Source organism: Balaenoptera musculus, chromosome 14 (assembly GCF_009873245.2).
Source record: "Balaenoptera musculus isolate JJ_BM4_2016_0621 chromosome 14, mBalMus1.pri.v3, whole genome shotgun sequence".
In the NCBI taxonomy this organism is placed as follows: domain Eukaryota; kingdom Metazoa; phylum Chordata; class Mammalia; order Artiodactyla; family Balaenopteridae; genus Balaenoptera; species Balaenoptera musculus.
Window position 1 is genome coordinate 8,687,289 of NC_045798.1, and position 13,680 is coordinate 8,700,968.

The following is a 13,680-nucleotide window of genomic DNA, read 5'->3' on the forward strand; positions in this document are numbered from 1 at the left end:
CATTTTGACTGTATAATTCAATTTATAATTCAGTCCATCTGCCCCTCCAGATCCCCACTCTGCCATTTTCTCCCTTGGGAGGCCAGTCTGCATGGATGATCTTCAAGGGGTTGCCTGCTCCTTTGGTTCCCTGGTGGGTTTAGCCAACGGGAGGCCAGGCAGGAGATCAGAGAGTGGAAGGAGAGTGAGGTCAAGACTGGCTGTATCTAAAGGCTCCTGTTGGGTAACCTTTTCTATCCAGCTGCTGTGTTGGGCTTCTGGTGCCTGTTCCCTTCTCTGGCTGCTTCAGGTTTAGGGATGCAATGGCTGCCTTTGTTGCTGGACCCTTGTTGGTTTCCCTAAACCCTGCCCACACCTTTATACATAGTCCTTTATTAAGCTCTCATCAGTTGTCCAGAATGTGCCATCTTTATCCTGCCAGGAAGCTGACTGATGCAGAGGTCACCCATTTTATTTCACAACTCAGATTTGCTAGAGGAAGCATATTATTTTATAATCAGCTGAAATCCAACTCTGAGCCCCCATCCTGTCATTACTGAGCATCTCTCCCTCACACACTTCCTGGGGGATGCCAAGTCTCTGGGTTCTTTTGCAGTGACAAGGCCTCAGAGAATCACTTGCAGTCTTCTGCTGATGGCCCATCGTGGTGATTGCTTGGTCACCCACCCATCATCCCAGGCTGCCTGGTCCTTTTAGGTCCAATGGCATTGATGCTTCCATGTCAGACCTGGGACAAGGAAAGCTTCGGCCACACTGGAAGCCACCGGACTGATGGTGTGGCCTCCTCGGGGTATTTCCGCCTTCTCAAGAGCTGCCCCAAACTTATCCACCTGTGATCCTTTCCCAATCTTCTTAGCGTCTCTCTACTCTCTTCTTACTCTAATAGGAACTTTCCTCTCCACTCCCCCCTTGAGGACAACCAGCATAAGCTCCTCTAAAGACTTCAGACCTTTACAAAAGACATAAGTACTGTTTCTAATTTCAGCCTGTAAAACTCAAGGCAATGCAAATTGCTTCAAGAGGAGGGGAAACAGAAGGAGTACACACATAAATTAACATTTTAATAAATTCTGACACATACGTGAAGTATTTAACAAAGTTCCTGATGTACAGTAAGCACTCAATAAGTGATGCTATAATTATTATTTGAGCCCAGTAAGAATGTTAGGTGCATTCTACATTTCAACCCATAATTATAACCAAAGAACTAATATGAATTGCATATTATTTTGGCTCCTCTACATTACCCATTAATCTCACAAAATCCATTTTAAAAAACCATTTGACAAAAATGTAGTACCAGGCACGCATTTAATAAGACCTCTGGAATCCCATCCATTCAGTTTAACTTTTCACATATTATTTACCTTTTAACCTTTTAGGAAAGCACATTCTGCTACTAAACATACTCACAAGATTAAATTGCCAGAGCAGAGACAATTTAGGATATCTGCAAAGCTCAATTCAGGTTTCTGTTTAAATTTAATTTCTTTCATCTCCAAATAACCTAGATGGCAAAGGCATTAAATGACAATTAATGGATAACGGAATAACCTACTTCTGAATTTGTTCCTATGTCTGGGTCATTTTTCCCAGTTTTAAAAGAATGAGATAAAGTGGGCAGTGTGCAGAGTAGCCCCAGATGGGATAGCATCTTGAACACTGGCATTCGCTGAATACTCATGCGGAATCCAGAAATATCTCATGGTCAGGATGAAAGGTCTAAATTTAATACCAAAAAGAGAAAATTGGCTTGGCTTCCCTGTACTCTGCACAGGAAAGTTCTTGTTTGAAAGTTCTGAAATGAGAAGGGGCTGGAGACATTAAGTTCATGGCATCCTCAGATTTTTACAGAGACTTGGAAGGTCTGCTGTTATCCCAAGACCTCATTTGGCCCATGATGGAAGTCTGCATTGAAGAAAGATAATTTGTTGGAAGTAAATCAGGGAGAAGTTTTGCACTAATACACAAACTCTCCACAATAAGCAGACTCATTTCTTCCTCTTCTGGTTTTGCTTACCCAACTTTTGAGATTTAACCACCTTCCCTGACCACCTGAATGGGACATCTGTTGTTCTTGTTTGCACAGTGTCTCTACCTCTGGTAAGAAAATCCAGCCCTTTCTTTTGGGAAACCACCCTTACCCAATCAATTACTGTGTCCAGCAGAGTCATAACAATTGATTCAAGAATGATCTGACACATTTCAGACCAATGAGAATTTGCACTGGGAAATTGCTGGAACTATTGAAGCAAAGATTCTACTTTTATTGAGGATGCTATGCTTGAAGAAAGTAAGCCTCTTGCTACTAACAGCCTGTTCAGAGAAAAGTGGGGATGAGAGACAGAAAGATGGAGAGAGAAAGAAAGTTAAGATGACATCACTGAGCTCCTGGATCAAGCCATACCTGAAGGTAGTGATTTCCTTGGACTTCACAATTACATGAAATAATGACCGTTCTCCTTATTTTTTTATCTAGTACTAAACTCAGTCTTGAAAAAACACTTGACCAGGAGTGATTTTTTTCCCCCTCTGAATAACCAGAGCAGAGGTTCACAACTGTGAATGGTCTTTGCAGTATCTACAGGGTTAAATAAGGGAGCTAGAAGGGGCAGCTTCCAGTTTCTCTCTCATCTCCTCCACACTCCTCCCCACCTTCTCCTCCACTGGAGGCTGGTGAACATTTTAAGGATAATACCAAATAACAGCATTTTCTTATCAGAGGGTTTTGGCTGAGAAGCAGATTGGGAATTTTAGTGCTTTGGTAGCAAGGGTAGAGTAGGTTTCAACAACAGTCTGATTTTACAACCAAAAACTGCTAAAGAATCCATATCTTAGGTCCCATAGTCTGCAACCGTGAGCACCCAAGAAGCCAAAATTAACAAGAATTGAAAGGAAAAGACAAATCCAAGAAAGGCCACCCCTCCATTTACCCATGTCCCTGATGTGCATACCCTGCTTACCTGACTTAGCTAATGGAAGTGCTTTATCCATGAGACAGTGGAGGTATGTACATGAATGTTCATAGGAGCACTGTTTATTATAGCCAAAAAGTGGAAACAATCCAAATGTCTATTAGTAGATAAATGCATGAACAAAAATCCATACAATGAAATATTGTTCTACCATAAAGTGGAATGAAGTACTGATATGTGCTACAACTTGGATGAACCTTGAAAATATTACAACTAAGTGAAAGAAGCCAGACACAAAGAGCCACATATTTTCTGATTCCATTTATATGAAATGTCCAGAAAAGGCAAGTCCATAAAGAAGGAAAGCAGATTAATGGTTGCCAGGGGCTGAGAAGTGGTGGTGGGTTTGCTTAATCACATTAAGCAAACTGGGAGATGATGGCTAAAGGGAATGGGGTTTCTTTTTGGGGTAATGAATATGTTCTTGGATTAGATAGTGGTAATGGTTGCACAACTCTGTAAAGATGCTAAAAGCAACTGAATTGTGTATTTTAAATGGGTGGATTGTATGTATGTGGATTATATCTTAATAAGCTATTAAAAAAAAGAGTCAGGGTAGGAGTGGGAATCTTTCAGAGAGGCTGTCTCACATGACTGAGACTTCCCTTCACCTGTTAAAAGTGTCAACTATAGTTCAGCCAAGAGGCATCTTTGGGGGTTTACAAGGAAGACTCAGTAAAGCATCTAAGGAAAAAAAAGCCTTCGTGTGTGTGGCTAAACTTGGGATGTACTCAGCAATGCCTCCACTGTTGTGAAGTTGTTGCTTGATAAGTTCTTCTTGGATACCTCAATGAATCTTTTTATCTTAAATGAGTCAAGGGGTGGTTACAAGTCTTCCTTTGGTCTGTGCATGGGCCTGATAGATAGGCAGGGACCCAACATGTGCAAGGCTGCTCGATGCCTCTCTTCTTTGCTTCAAGTTGGAATATAAGCTCCTCAGTATATGGATCCCAGGAAGCATGCAGACTGGCTTCAAATTCTTTCCTGTGTTCCAGAGCAATCACATTAAGCATAAAATCAATTCAAGTTTGAGTGCAAAGAGTAGATTCCATTGCTTACTTGAATTTACACATTCTTATAACTGTAATAGCAGCAACAGGCAGAGGAGGAACTAAAAACTACTAGAAAAGCCACTCTTATCTTTGTATAGCTGACATCTGTAGACTATAGAAGGAGCAAATCTAACCATCTCATTTTTTTTAAAAAAGGGGACAAAAAAGGTAAAATGTCCTTAGCTCTTCCAGTATCAGGCACTATTCTAATCGCTAAACCCATATCAACTCATGTAATCCTCACATCAACCCTTTTAGGAAGGTATTATTATAGCCGCAATTTATAGATGAGGAAATGAAATCTCACGTGAGGCCATACAATGGCAATCCAAGATCCAAATCCAGGGAGCCAGGAGAATCTCCTAACACACCCAACAGGATCAAGTAATTATATAATCCCTTGTTTGCATCTTTTATTGTTTCTCCCAGAGTTATTCAATTTTTCAAGGTTTTAAGTGTTGCCTCCTCCAACTAGTCTTGAGCATCTGTGAGCTGGGACCTGTCTTAGTTTCTCTCCAAGCGCCCTGCAGCCAGCAATGTACCCATCTTGGAATGTTCTGTTCCCTCTGCCCAAAAAACTCTCCCCTTTCTTGTTTGGCTAATTTTTACTGACCCTTAAACATCCCATTGTCCGATGGAACCTCTCCTGACAGTACAATCCCTTCAGCTCCAAATAAACTTGAGACCCTTCATCTGGACTCTCCCATCATTGGGTCCTTCTTTATAGCATTTGTCATAGTTACATTGGTGTTGCCTGTTCAATTGTCTCTCTTCTTGCATAGACTGTCAGCTCTGTGAGGACAGGGGCCAGGTAATTCCCTGCCCTCCACTGCATCCCCAGCAGCCAGCAAAGAGCAGGGCCTACAGGAGATGCCTAATACGGAATTTTTTTTGTTTTGTCTTGCTTTATTTTGTAAGTCTGATGCTAAATCTGTAGTTGGTTTCTTCCAAGATGTTTGAGCAGGCAACTAAGTTTTCAGGGTGTGAGGAATTTCATTTTCTTTTCCTTCTCATTTCTCCATTGCCAGCTGACATCACGGAGTACAGTGGTTTCCACCCTAATAGGGGCAGTTCAAATTACCATTCATCAATTAAACTCTCCGCTGAAGCCAGTTAGTGCAGTCCCGGGATTCTCTCGGCTCCAGTCTTCCTGGCCTCCTCTGTGATCTAGACATGAAGATCTCCGCCCCCCACGCCTACCTCATAGAACGTGAACCGCATGAAAATGTAAGGAGGAACTTATTCATTTCTGCAGGTGCCTAAAAATAGACTCTCAGAAGCCAAAGAGAGCCTTAGGCAATTTCCTTTTTTTTTTTTTTTTTTTTTTTAGGCTCTCAGAATATTAAAGAAATTCTGGATGAAAAAAATTAATTCCCAGTACAGGCTATGTGGCCCAATAATGTGACAAAGAAGCTGACATCTCTATGATGAATGTGCCTTCTGTTAACCTACAATTCACAGAAGAAACTGCAATTGTTTCTACGTGTAACCTAATTTGGAGATACTTATGTCAAAAATCTAAATTTGAAGCCCAGGCCAAATGCTTCCTCAACCCAAATCCCACTGGCCCTGCCTCAAAGATGTTTGGTGAAGGAAGGAGGGAAGGAAAGCAGGAAGGAGGGAAGGAGGAAAGAAAGAGCACACGAATTTAACATGGGTGAATAACGAAGAGAGTGTTTTGTAAACTGCAAACTGCAGGACGTTTGGGAAAGTTTATTGCCACGGTAACAACCCCCAACTCTCTAAGCTGTCCGCAGTGGCTCAGAACCTGTGAACCCAGTTTGCAGGTGGGCCCTTTTCCCTCCGCCTTTCGCCTCCAGAGCCTTGGCCACAGAGCGCGCGCCCGGTGCCTCGCGGAAACGCGCCGACCCTCCCGCCCCCGGAAGTGATGTGTCCACGGCCTAGCAACCGTTGCCAAGGAGCTCGTCTCTAGGAACTCACTAGAGCCCGGATGACTCCTGGGGGGGCAAGTGGTTTCGTGAGGAGAATTTGAGGTAACTTCGCCAAGCCGCGGTCGGAAGCTCCCCCAAACCCCTAAGTGGGAGAGAACTCCTTCCCCTTCCCAGTGCAGCACCTCGAGAACGGAGGGGTAGCAGCAGTTCAACCCCAACATCGGGGGTCGGCCCCTGTGGTGCCTCGCAGTGATCCGGGCGGCTCCCCCGCGGGATGAACCGCAGGGGAGCCCAGAGCTGCCCTCGCGAGGGTCGGACGTTGGGTCCTCTGTCCACTCTCGCGAGCCCCGGGGGCGGGACGGGGTGGGGGGAGATACTATTTTGGGGAAGCTTGGGAGGCTGCTGGTCCAGCGCTTGTGCCAGCCTGGGACCAGGGCAGCGTCGTTTCTGTGCCGAGTTGTGCCAGATAAACGCACGTCCTGGTTTCAGTTCTTCTCCCCCACCCTCTCGGGTTCTTATGTGGGTGAGTGCTTGTGAATTAGTGTGGCGACTTTCCGCTGGAAGAGGGAGAGTGATTGCTTTTGCTAATTTTAGAGCGCAGAGCCCACTGGGCACAGACAACCTACCTGTTCAGTACATCTTTGTCTCCTGGGAACGTTTTACTCGTTTATCCAAGTATTCTGGTTTTGGCAAGGGAAAAAAAGAATATATATGTGTGTGTATATGTTACGTTTTATGTATGTGTAATTTCTACATGTATATAATTTCTAAAGAGTTAAAAATTAGTATATCCGTGTGTGAAGACTGTGACGTGGACTTATACTTAAAATACTTTCAACAGTGGAAAATTTGCATCTCCAGTGTGGATTTTTATTTAATTTATGTAAAGGTTTTCCTTTTATAGCTTAAAGGAAACCTCAAAATTTTAAACCACATTGGTTATCTTTTCTACCGTCTTTTGGCTTATTTTTCAAAAGTAATAATCATTTACTCATAATTTTATCATACTTATGAGGAAATGATAATATTTTTACATTTCAATGTTAGTTCTAAGTATCTAGCTCCACCCACCCACTTTAAAAAACCTATTTCAGAGCAAGGTGCATGCAGCTCCAATGAATGTCTTAAATAAAATAGCATCTCTTCATTTCATGGTTAGGAACTATTAGGGAGCACTGAAGTATTTTTGTCTTTATTTCTTTTTTTAGTAGTTCATTTTTTAATTCATTTTTAAAAATAGCTACTCTAAAAAATTGCCTGTCTGCAAATTTCTACCACTTTTTCCCATACTAAACAAGTGATATCTGTGTGCAAGAAACACTAATAGCCTTGATTAAGCTGTTTCAGCAGTTAAATAATCAGGTAATCAATTTTTTAAAAAGTTATGATCTTCCTCACTGCCACTCTATTTAGGCTTATGCTTATTTTCTGGCCTTGGGCCTGTGAACAAATTCAGTCTAGTGGAAGAAGTCACTGTTTTAGATGCAGTGGATATTCAGAGATAGAATTAGGCACAGATATGTCCTCATGGAATTTACAGTTTAGTAGAGAAGAGAAACTGTATGTAAGTAACTAGTACAAAATAGAAAAGTAACTCCAGGAGAGCAGTGCAGATAAAGTGGTCAGCTTGGAGGGCAAATGCTGCTATTCTGATGCAGAACTGGGGGATAGCTTGAGAAAGATTTCCTAGAGGAACTTGGATTTGGAGGGCAGGGCTTGAAACACGGTTAGGATTTGCACCTCTGGAGACGGGGGAAAGGGAGAACAGTCCTAGGCAGAAAAAACAGCGTTAACTGAAGGCAGAGATGGAAAAGCTATTTAGGGAGCAGTGCTTATTTCAGTCAGCTGAAGTTTGAAAGGGTGTAAGGTAACAATTGGAAATAATATTGAGAAACTGTAAATTGAACTAGATCTTAAAGGGTCTCAAAATCCAAGATGTTTGGACTTTATTTTGTAGGCAATGAGACGCCTACAAAATGATTTGGAATGGGAGAGGCAGAGACTGGAACTACTGAAGGCAAAAGAAATGAAGGCCTTAATTACTCAAGGGTGGCAGAGTTGATGCATCCATGTGTGAAGAGTACCTGTTGGAGGAAACCAAAACAAAACCAAAGAGCGCACCCCCAAGGCTGAAGCTTGCAGCCTCTACCCAGCTTCAGGTGGTTGTGGCCATGTACCTAGTGGGTCCAGGGTTGCCAGATCTGATTTTCCAGAGAAGTTGGTAATTTGGATTAATGTGGGCTGCTAATTAAATTAAAAAAAAAAATTAGAAGCATGTTTACAGGCTAACAAGTTTTTATCTCTAGGTAGAAATTGTGAGGCTGAATGGGAGAAATGTTAATGTCGGTGGATTTTGTATTCATTTGTCCACATTAATTCAATGTTAATTCAGATGATTGCGATCAGATGCATATACAAAAACAGGTCATTAAATATTAACAGTATGTACTGTAGCATTCCTAATAAAGTCTGCATATTCTTTTTCTTTCAACAAAATAACCCTCTTCACAGCATTTTATATGCCATGTAGAATACTTCCCATGCCTACTTCCTATGAACTTAATACTGACTTTCTGTTGACTGTATTTTGTTAATACAGAACTTTTGTTACCAATATTGAGGAATTCTTTTCTGTATTTTTACTCTTTAGTTTAAATTATAAGACCTAATTATGAGTGATCAAATCAAATTCATCGTGGACAATCTCAATAAGGAGCCTTTTGGGAAGAACTATAACTTAATCACATTTGATTCCCTGGAGCCAATGCAACTATTACAAGTTCTCAGTGATGTTCTGGCTGAGATTGACCCAAAGGTAAGAGTTTTCTTTTTCTCTGTGATGAAAAGGGTGGCAAGAAAGCCAGTTTCTGCCACTAAATACCTGTGCGTCTAGGGCAAATTATTTAACCTCTCTGGGCCTAATTTTCCATGCCTGTAAAGCTATGGATAGTAGATGATCTTTAAGGTTTCTTAATAGCTCAAAAACTAAATTATCTACTTGTACCTTATTTAGAAATTATTTGTCTACTTTCAAACATAAGTAGATTTGGTCCTGGAATGAAAATGCTTTTACGAAAGGTTTTATTGTGTTGCAAGTTGGCTCATGTCTCTCATGCACTGGTCTTTTCCACTGAGACTTTTTTAAGCTCGACCTTCTTAATATGAATCCTGATCCTACTTGTATGTACCCTGACTTGGAATCTGGGGGCCTCCATACTTAATCTGTTTTTGAAGAGACCATTGTGACTGTTATGCTCTAGAAGAACAATTTTGTCAGTGAGTTTAAATATTGTACTTTGTTAGATATACAATAATAACATTTTTTCAATTTCTTTGTTAGCAAGTTGTTGATATCAGGGAGGAGATGCCAGAGCAGACAGCCAAAAGGATGTTGAGCCTTCTTGGTATCCTTAAATACAAACCTCCAGGAAATGCCACGGACATGTAAGAATCTGATCAAGTGTTGCTTTCTTAGAGCTGTGCTTTAATATCCAAACCTTCACAGTCAGTCTTTCTGGCAATACCTGTTTTCCCTAAGTCAGTGGCCTCAGAAAATCACTGAATTTCAAAATAATCTTGAATTCTTAATGTTATTTTGTCATACACTAGTCTTAAGTGAGTCAGTTCTTTCTCTTAATCAGAAAAGTCAGGCAAATCCATGATTCCATTTTATCATTTATCTGCCATCCTAGACAAAAACAGTGACTTAAACCTGTCCAGTCAATGAAGTGAAGTATTTAGGCTGACTGTACCGGTTAATGGTTCCAAAACAACCTCCCTGTCTATTCTAGTGATATATTAAAGGCCTAATTTTATGATTATTGTTAATGTGCAGACTGACTTTAGATTAGCCTTGGTTTTATCTTTTTTAAATAGTCATGGAAAGCAATCAGGAAATTGTAAATTGGATTTTGAGCAAATGTTACCTCTTTTCAAGGTTTACTTTTAAGCCTCTGTGTGTGTGTGTGTTTATTTTCTTTTTATAGGAGTAACTTTCGTCAGGGTCTGGTGATTGGAAGTAAACCTGTAATTTACCCAGTGCTCCACTGGCTTCTTCAGAGGACTAATGAACTGAAGAAAAGAGCATATTTAGCTCGTTTTTTAATAAAACTTGAGGTACCAAGTGAGTTTCTTCAGGATGAAACCGTGGCTGATACCAATAAACAGGTATACAACATATAAATGGTATTTTTAAGCTATCCGTAGTGGATTTCAAGGTGCACACGTTCAAATATATATTGATCTCACTTTAGTTTATTTGCTGTCTCCGTATTTCCAGTGTCATCAAAAGGTAAAATAGTTATCAACTAATGTTCAGATGTAATCTCTTGTGAAAATATTGACTTTTGCACACAAATACCTTTTTTGGTGATAGAGTATGTGGATAGAAAAAAACCCCCTGAAATTTGGATCTTAGAATAATTTATTACTTAAGAATTGTGGTGCTCGCTCCAGCAGCACATATACTAAATATTGGAACGACACAGAGAAGATTAGCATGGCCCCTGCGCAAGGATGACACGCAAATTCATGAAGCATTCCATATTTTTTACTCAGCCATAAAAAGAAGAGAAATTGAGTTATTTGTAATGAGGTGGATGGACCTAGAGTCTGTCATACAGAGTGAAGTAAGTCAGAAAGAGAAAAACAAATACCGTATGCTAACACATATATATGGAATCTAAAAAAAAAAAAAGGTTATGAAGAACCTAGGGGCAGGACAGGAATAAAGATGCAGACATAGAGAATGGGCTTGAGGACACGGGGAGGGGGAAGGGTAAGCTGGGACGAAGTGAGAGAGTGGCATGGACATATATACACTACCAAATGTAAAATAGATAGCTAGTGGGAAGCAGCCGCATAGCACAGGGAGATCAGCTCGGTGCTTTGTGACCACCTAGAGGGGTGGGATAGGAAGGGTGGGAGGGAGACACAAAAGAGAGGAGATATGGGGATATATGTATATGTATAGCTGATTCACTCTGTTATAAAGCAGAAACTAACACACCATTGTAAAGCAATTATACTCCAGTAAAGATGTTTAAAAAATAATAAATGTGGGTTAAATAAAAAAAAAAAAAGAATTATGGGTAGATAGGATCCTGGGCTTGGGACTGCAGAATACTTTGTTGATCAGTTCTGTGACTCTATAATTTGTCATCCAAATCAGAGAGGAAAGGGGTTATCATAATAATTACACTGGAGCAAAAGGTATAAATTGACAGTATGCCAGGTGAATTGGGACATGTGAGCACCTTCAAAGATTGTGTGTAGATAAAGAAGCCAAGCTTATGATCTCAAAGGATGTTCCAATCAGGCAGAAGGTAGAGAAAGGACCAGGAATTTGCAATTTCAGTGTACTTTCCTCTCCAGAGTTTTGGGGTGATACTGGGTTCTGGCCTTAAGGTCTTAAAGCTCTTGACTACTCAGGATTCTGGCTGGTCTGGCTCCTGGTCCTGGGATTTCAAAGCACATTGCTGATCAAAGACTATGGAAAGAAAGAATTTAGGCTTAAGATTTCAAAGAACTTTGATTTAAAAGAAAAAAATTTGCCTCTGTTTAGCATTTGTGCTTTTGTCCTATAGTAGGTATGTAGACCGTTTTGTGCCAGTTTGTTGTGAGTAGTCTGTCAATCTATCTCTCCCAATAGATTATGAGATCTATGAAAACAGGTATCATGTCTTATCCATCTTTGTTTTCCTCCAGGATTTGGTAGGGTTGCTTCTATATGGTATGTGCTCAAAATTTGTATTAATCGAAACAATCAACTAAATGTATTTTCATCCATATATTTTGTTATTTTTGGGTAGCCATAGCAGTCACTCAAAATAGAGTCAGTATTGATCTCTTAAGACATTTCTAGGGTTGAAAGATTTATGCAAATAATTATGTCAAATGTTACAGTAGATGCCTTGAGAAAAGTACAGCAGAATGAGACCACTGCAGCCCCTACCTTTGAATGCTTTACATAATGTAAGAAATAGAGAGGTGTAAATATGAAATATTATATCCTCCCTACCCTCCCACATCAATAAATTAGATAGAAACCAGTTCCTCTGGAGGAAGGTTATTTTATTTTATTTTTTAAATAAATTTATTTTATTTATTTATTTGTCTGTGTTGGGTCCTCGTTGCTGTGCGCAGGCTTTCTCTAGTTGTGGCGAGTGGGGGCTACTCTTCGTTGCGGGGCTCAGGCTTCTTGTTGCGGTGGCTTCTCTTGTTGCAGAGTGCGGGCTCTAGGCACGCGGGCTTCAGTAGTTGTGGCATGCGGGCTCAGTAGCTGTGGCTCGCGGGCTCTAGAGTGCAGGCTCGGTAGTTGTGGCGCACGGGCTTAGTTGCTCCGCGGCACATGGGATCTTCCCGGACCAGGGCTCAAACCCGTGTCCCCTGCACTGGCAGGTGGATTCTTAACCACTGCACCACCAGGGACATCCCTGGAGGAAGGTTATTAATAGACTTTTACTAAACACACCCAGCTAATTGTTAATGGAAGGATTAATAATAATAAAGACATGTTTGTCCTCGAAGCATGTTTGAAGTATATGTATAAAATGACTTACACATTTAGCCATTTAGCAGAGAGCCTAATAAAAAATGAACATTGTCTTTCTAAATGAAGAGTTTTAGAATGATTGATTTACAGACTTGCAGAATATGATCAGTCAAGAAAAAATATTAATTTTCTGTCATTATCCACAAAAAAACCTATTTTTTAAAAATTTTGGATAAGAGTTCTGATTTTTTTCATTCATTTAACTACTTTTTGTTGAACACCTGTATAGGTTATGCACTATGCTAGGCCCTAGGAATGTAGAAGTCTCCACAAGTAATATGATTCTTATCCTCCTGACTCTCACTGTCTAAAGGAGGGAGACAGACAAGTAACTAGCAATTATAATTTTATATGATATTTACTCTGATATCATGGTACTCTGATATGGAATAGGTACAGGGCTAGAGAAGGCTTCTTTGAGGATAGTGGTGTCTGTGCTGAGACCTGAAGGATTAATAGGAGCTACCCTGGCAAAGGGTGAGGGAGTCATAGAGTATTCTCAGAGGGAATAGGGTGTATAAAGTGAAGGTGGAATATTCCAGGGATTGAAAGAAGATCAACAAAGCTAGTGAATAGAGTGTTAGTTAGGGAAGTAACCAGAGAAGTCTTTAGAGGCCAGATTATATACACCAACTTTTTTTGTGTCCTATATAAATGTTTAAGGATATATTTAAATGCTGTTCTATACCGATTAAGTAATCACTTTAAGTTAATAGATAACCTGATTAAGAAAAGCCTACTGGATCTAGTCACTAGTTTATAATTTTTTAACTTGTTCTTTTAGTATGAAGATTTGATGGAAGCCTTTAAAACTTTGCATAAAGAATGTGAGCAGCTCAAGACATCTGGATTTTCTACAGCAGAAATAAGAAGGGTAAAGGAAAAAAACATAATAACCATTTTTTTTTGGACTTGAATTAAATTCAGTATGAGTCTTAAGAGTACGTGGAAACTAGTGATAGCAAATGGCAAATTTTCTTTTGTAAGACCTTTGCTGATTCTTTACTGAAGAAATTAATGAGGCCAGGGTAAATTCATAATTAGTTCTTATGTCCTATATAGACCATTACCATGGATTAAAAGCAATTAAAATTTGGGTCTTTATCTAATATATATATATATATATATATGATATAGAAAAAAAAGTATATATCTGTGTGTATTTGGGATCATGCTATACATAATTATTTGTTTTTTTAATCATTACA

The 13,680-nt window shown here is 40.0% G+C and overlaps 1 protein-coding gene and 1 non-coding gene across 8 annotated transcripts in view; both read left to right on the forward strand.

The window, feature by feature from the left end:
* IFT81 (intraflagellar transport 81) overlaps positions 1-13,680 on the forward strand; it is a 202,807-nt gene that overhangs the window by 110,175 nt on the left and 78,952 nt on the right. For 2 of the 7 annotated variants that reach the window (XM_036875001.1, XM_036875002.1), the window contains exons 1-6: positions 5,957-6,021; positions 7,877-8,078; positions 8,570-8,734; positions 9,260-9,363; positions 9,906-10,086; positions 13,257-13,346. In XM_036875001.1, coding sequence (XP_036730896.1) covers positions 8,591-8,734; positions 9,260-9,363; positions 9,906-10,086; positions 13,257-13,346 — 519 coding nt within the window. In that variant the 5' untranslated portion in view covers positions 5,957-6,021; positions 7,877-8,078; positions 8,570-8,590. Of the gene's footprint in view, positions 1-5,937; positions 6,022-6,347; positions 6,443-7,876; positions 8,079-8,569; positions 8,735-9,259; positions 9,364-9,905; positions 10,087-13,256; positions 13,347-13,680 lie in introns of those variants that run through there. The other 5 variants (XM_036874999.1, XM_036875000.1, XM_036874996.1 and 2 more) reach the window with 4 other exon arrangements.
* LOC118880427 lies at positions 10,362-10,469 on the forward strand. Its single transcript, XR_005016298.1, has one exon. It is a non-coding gene; the product is annotated as a U6 spliceosomal RNA (small nuclear RNA).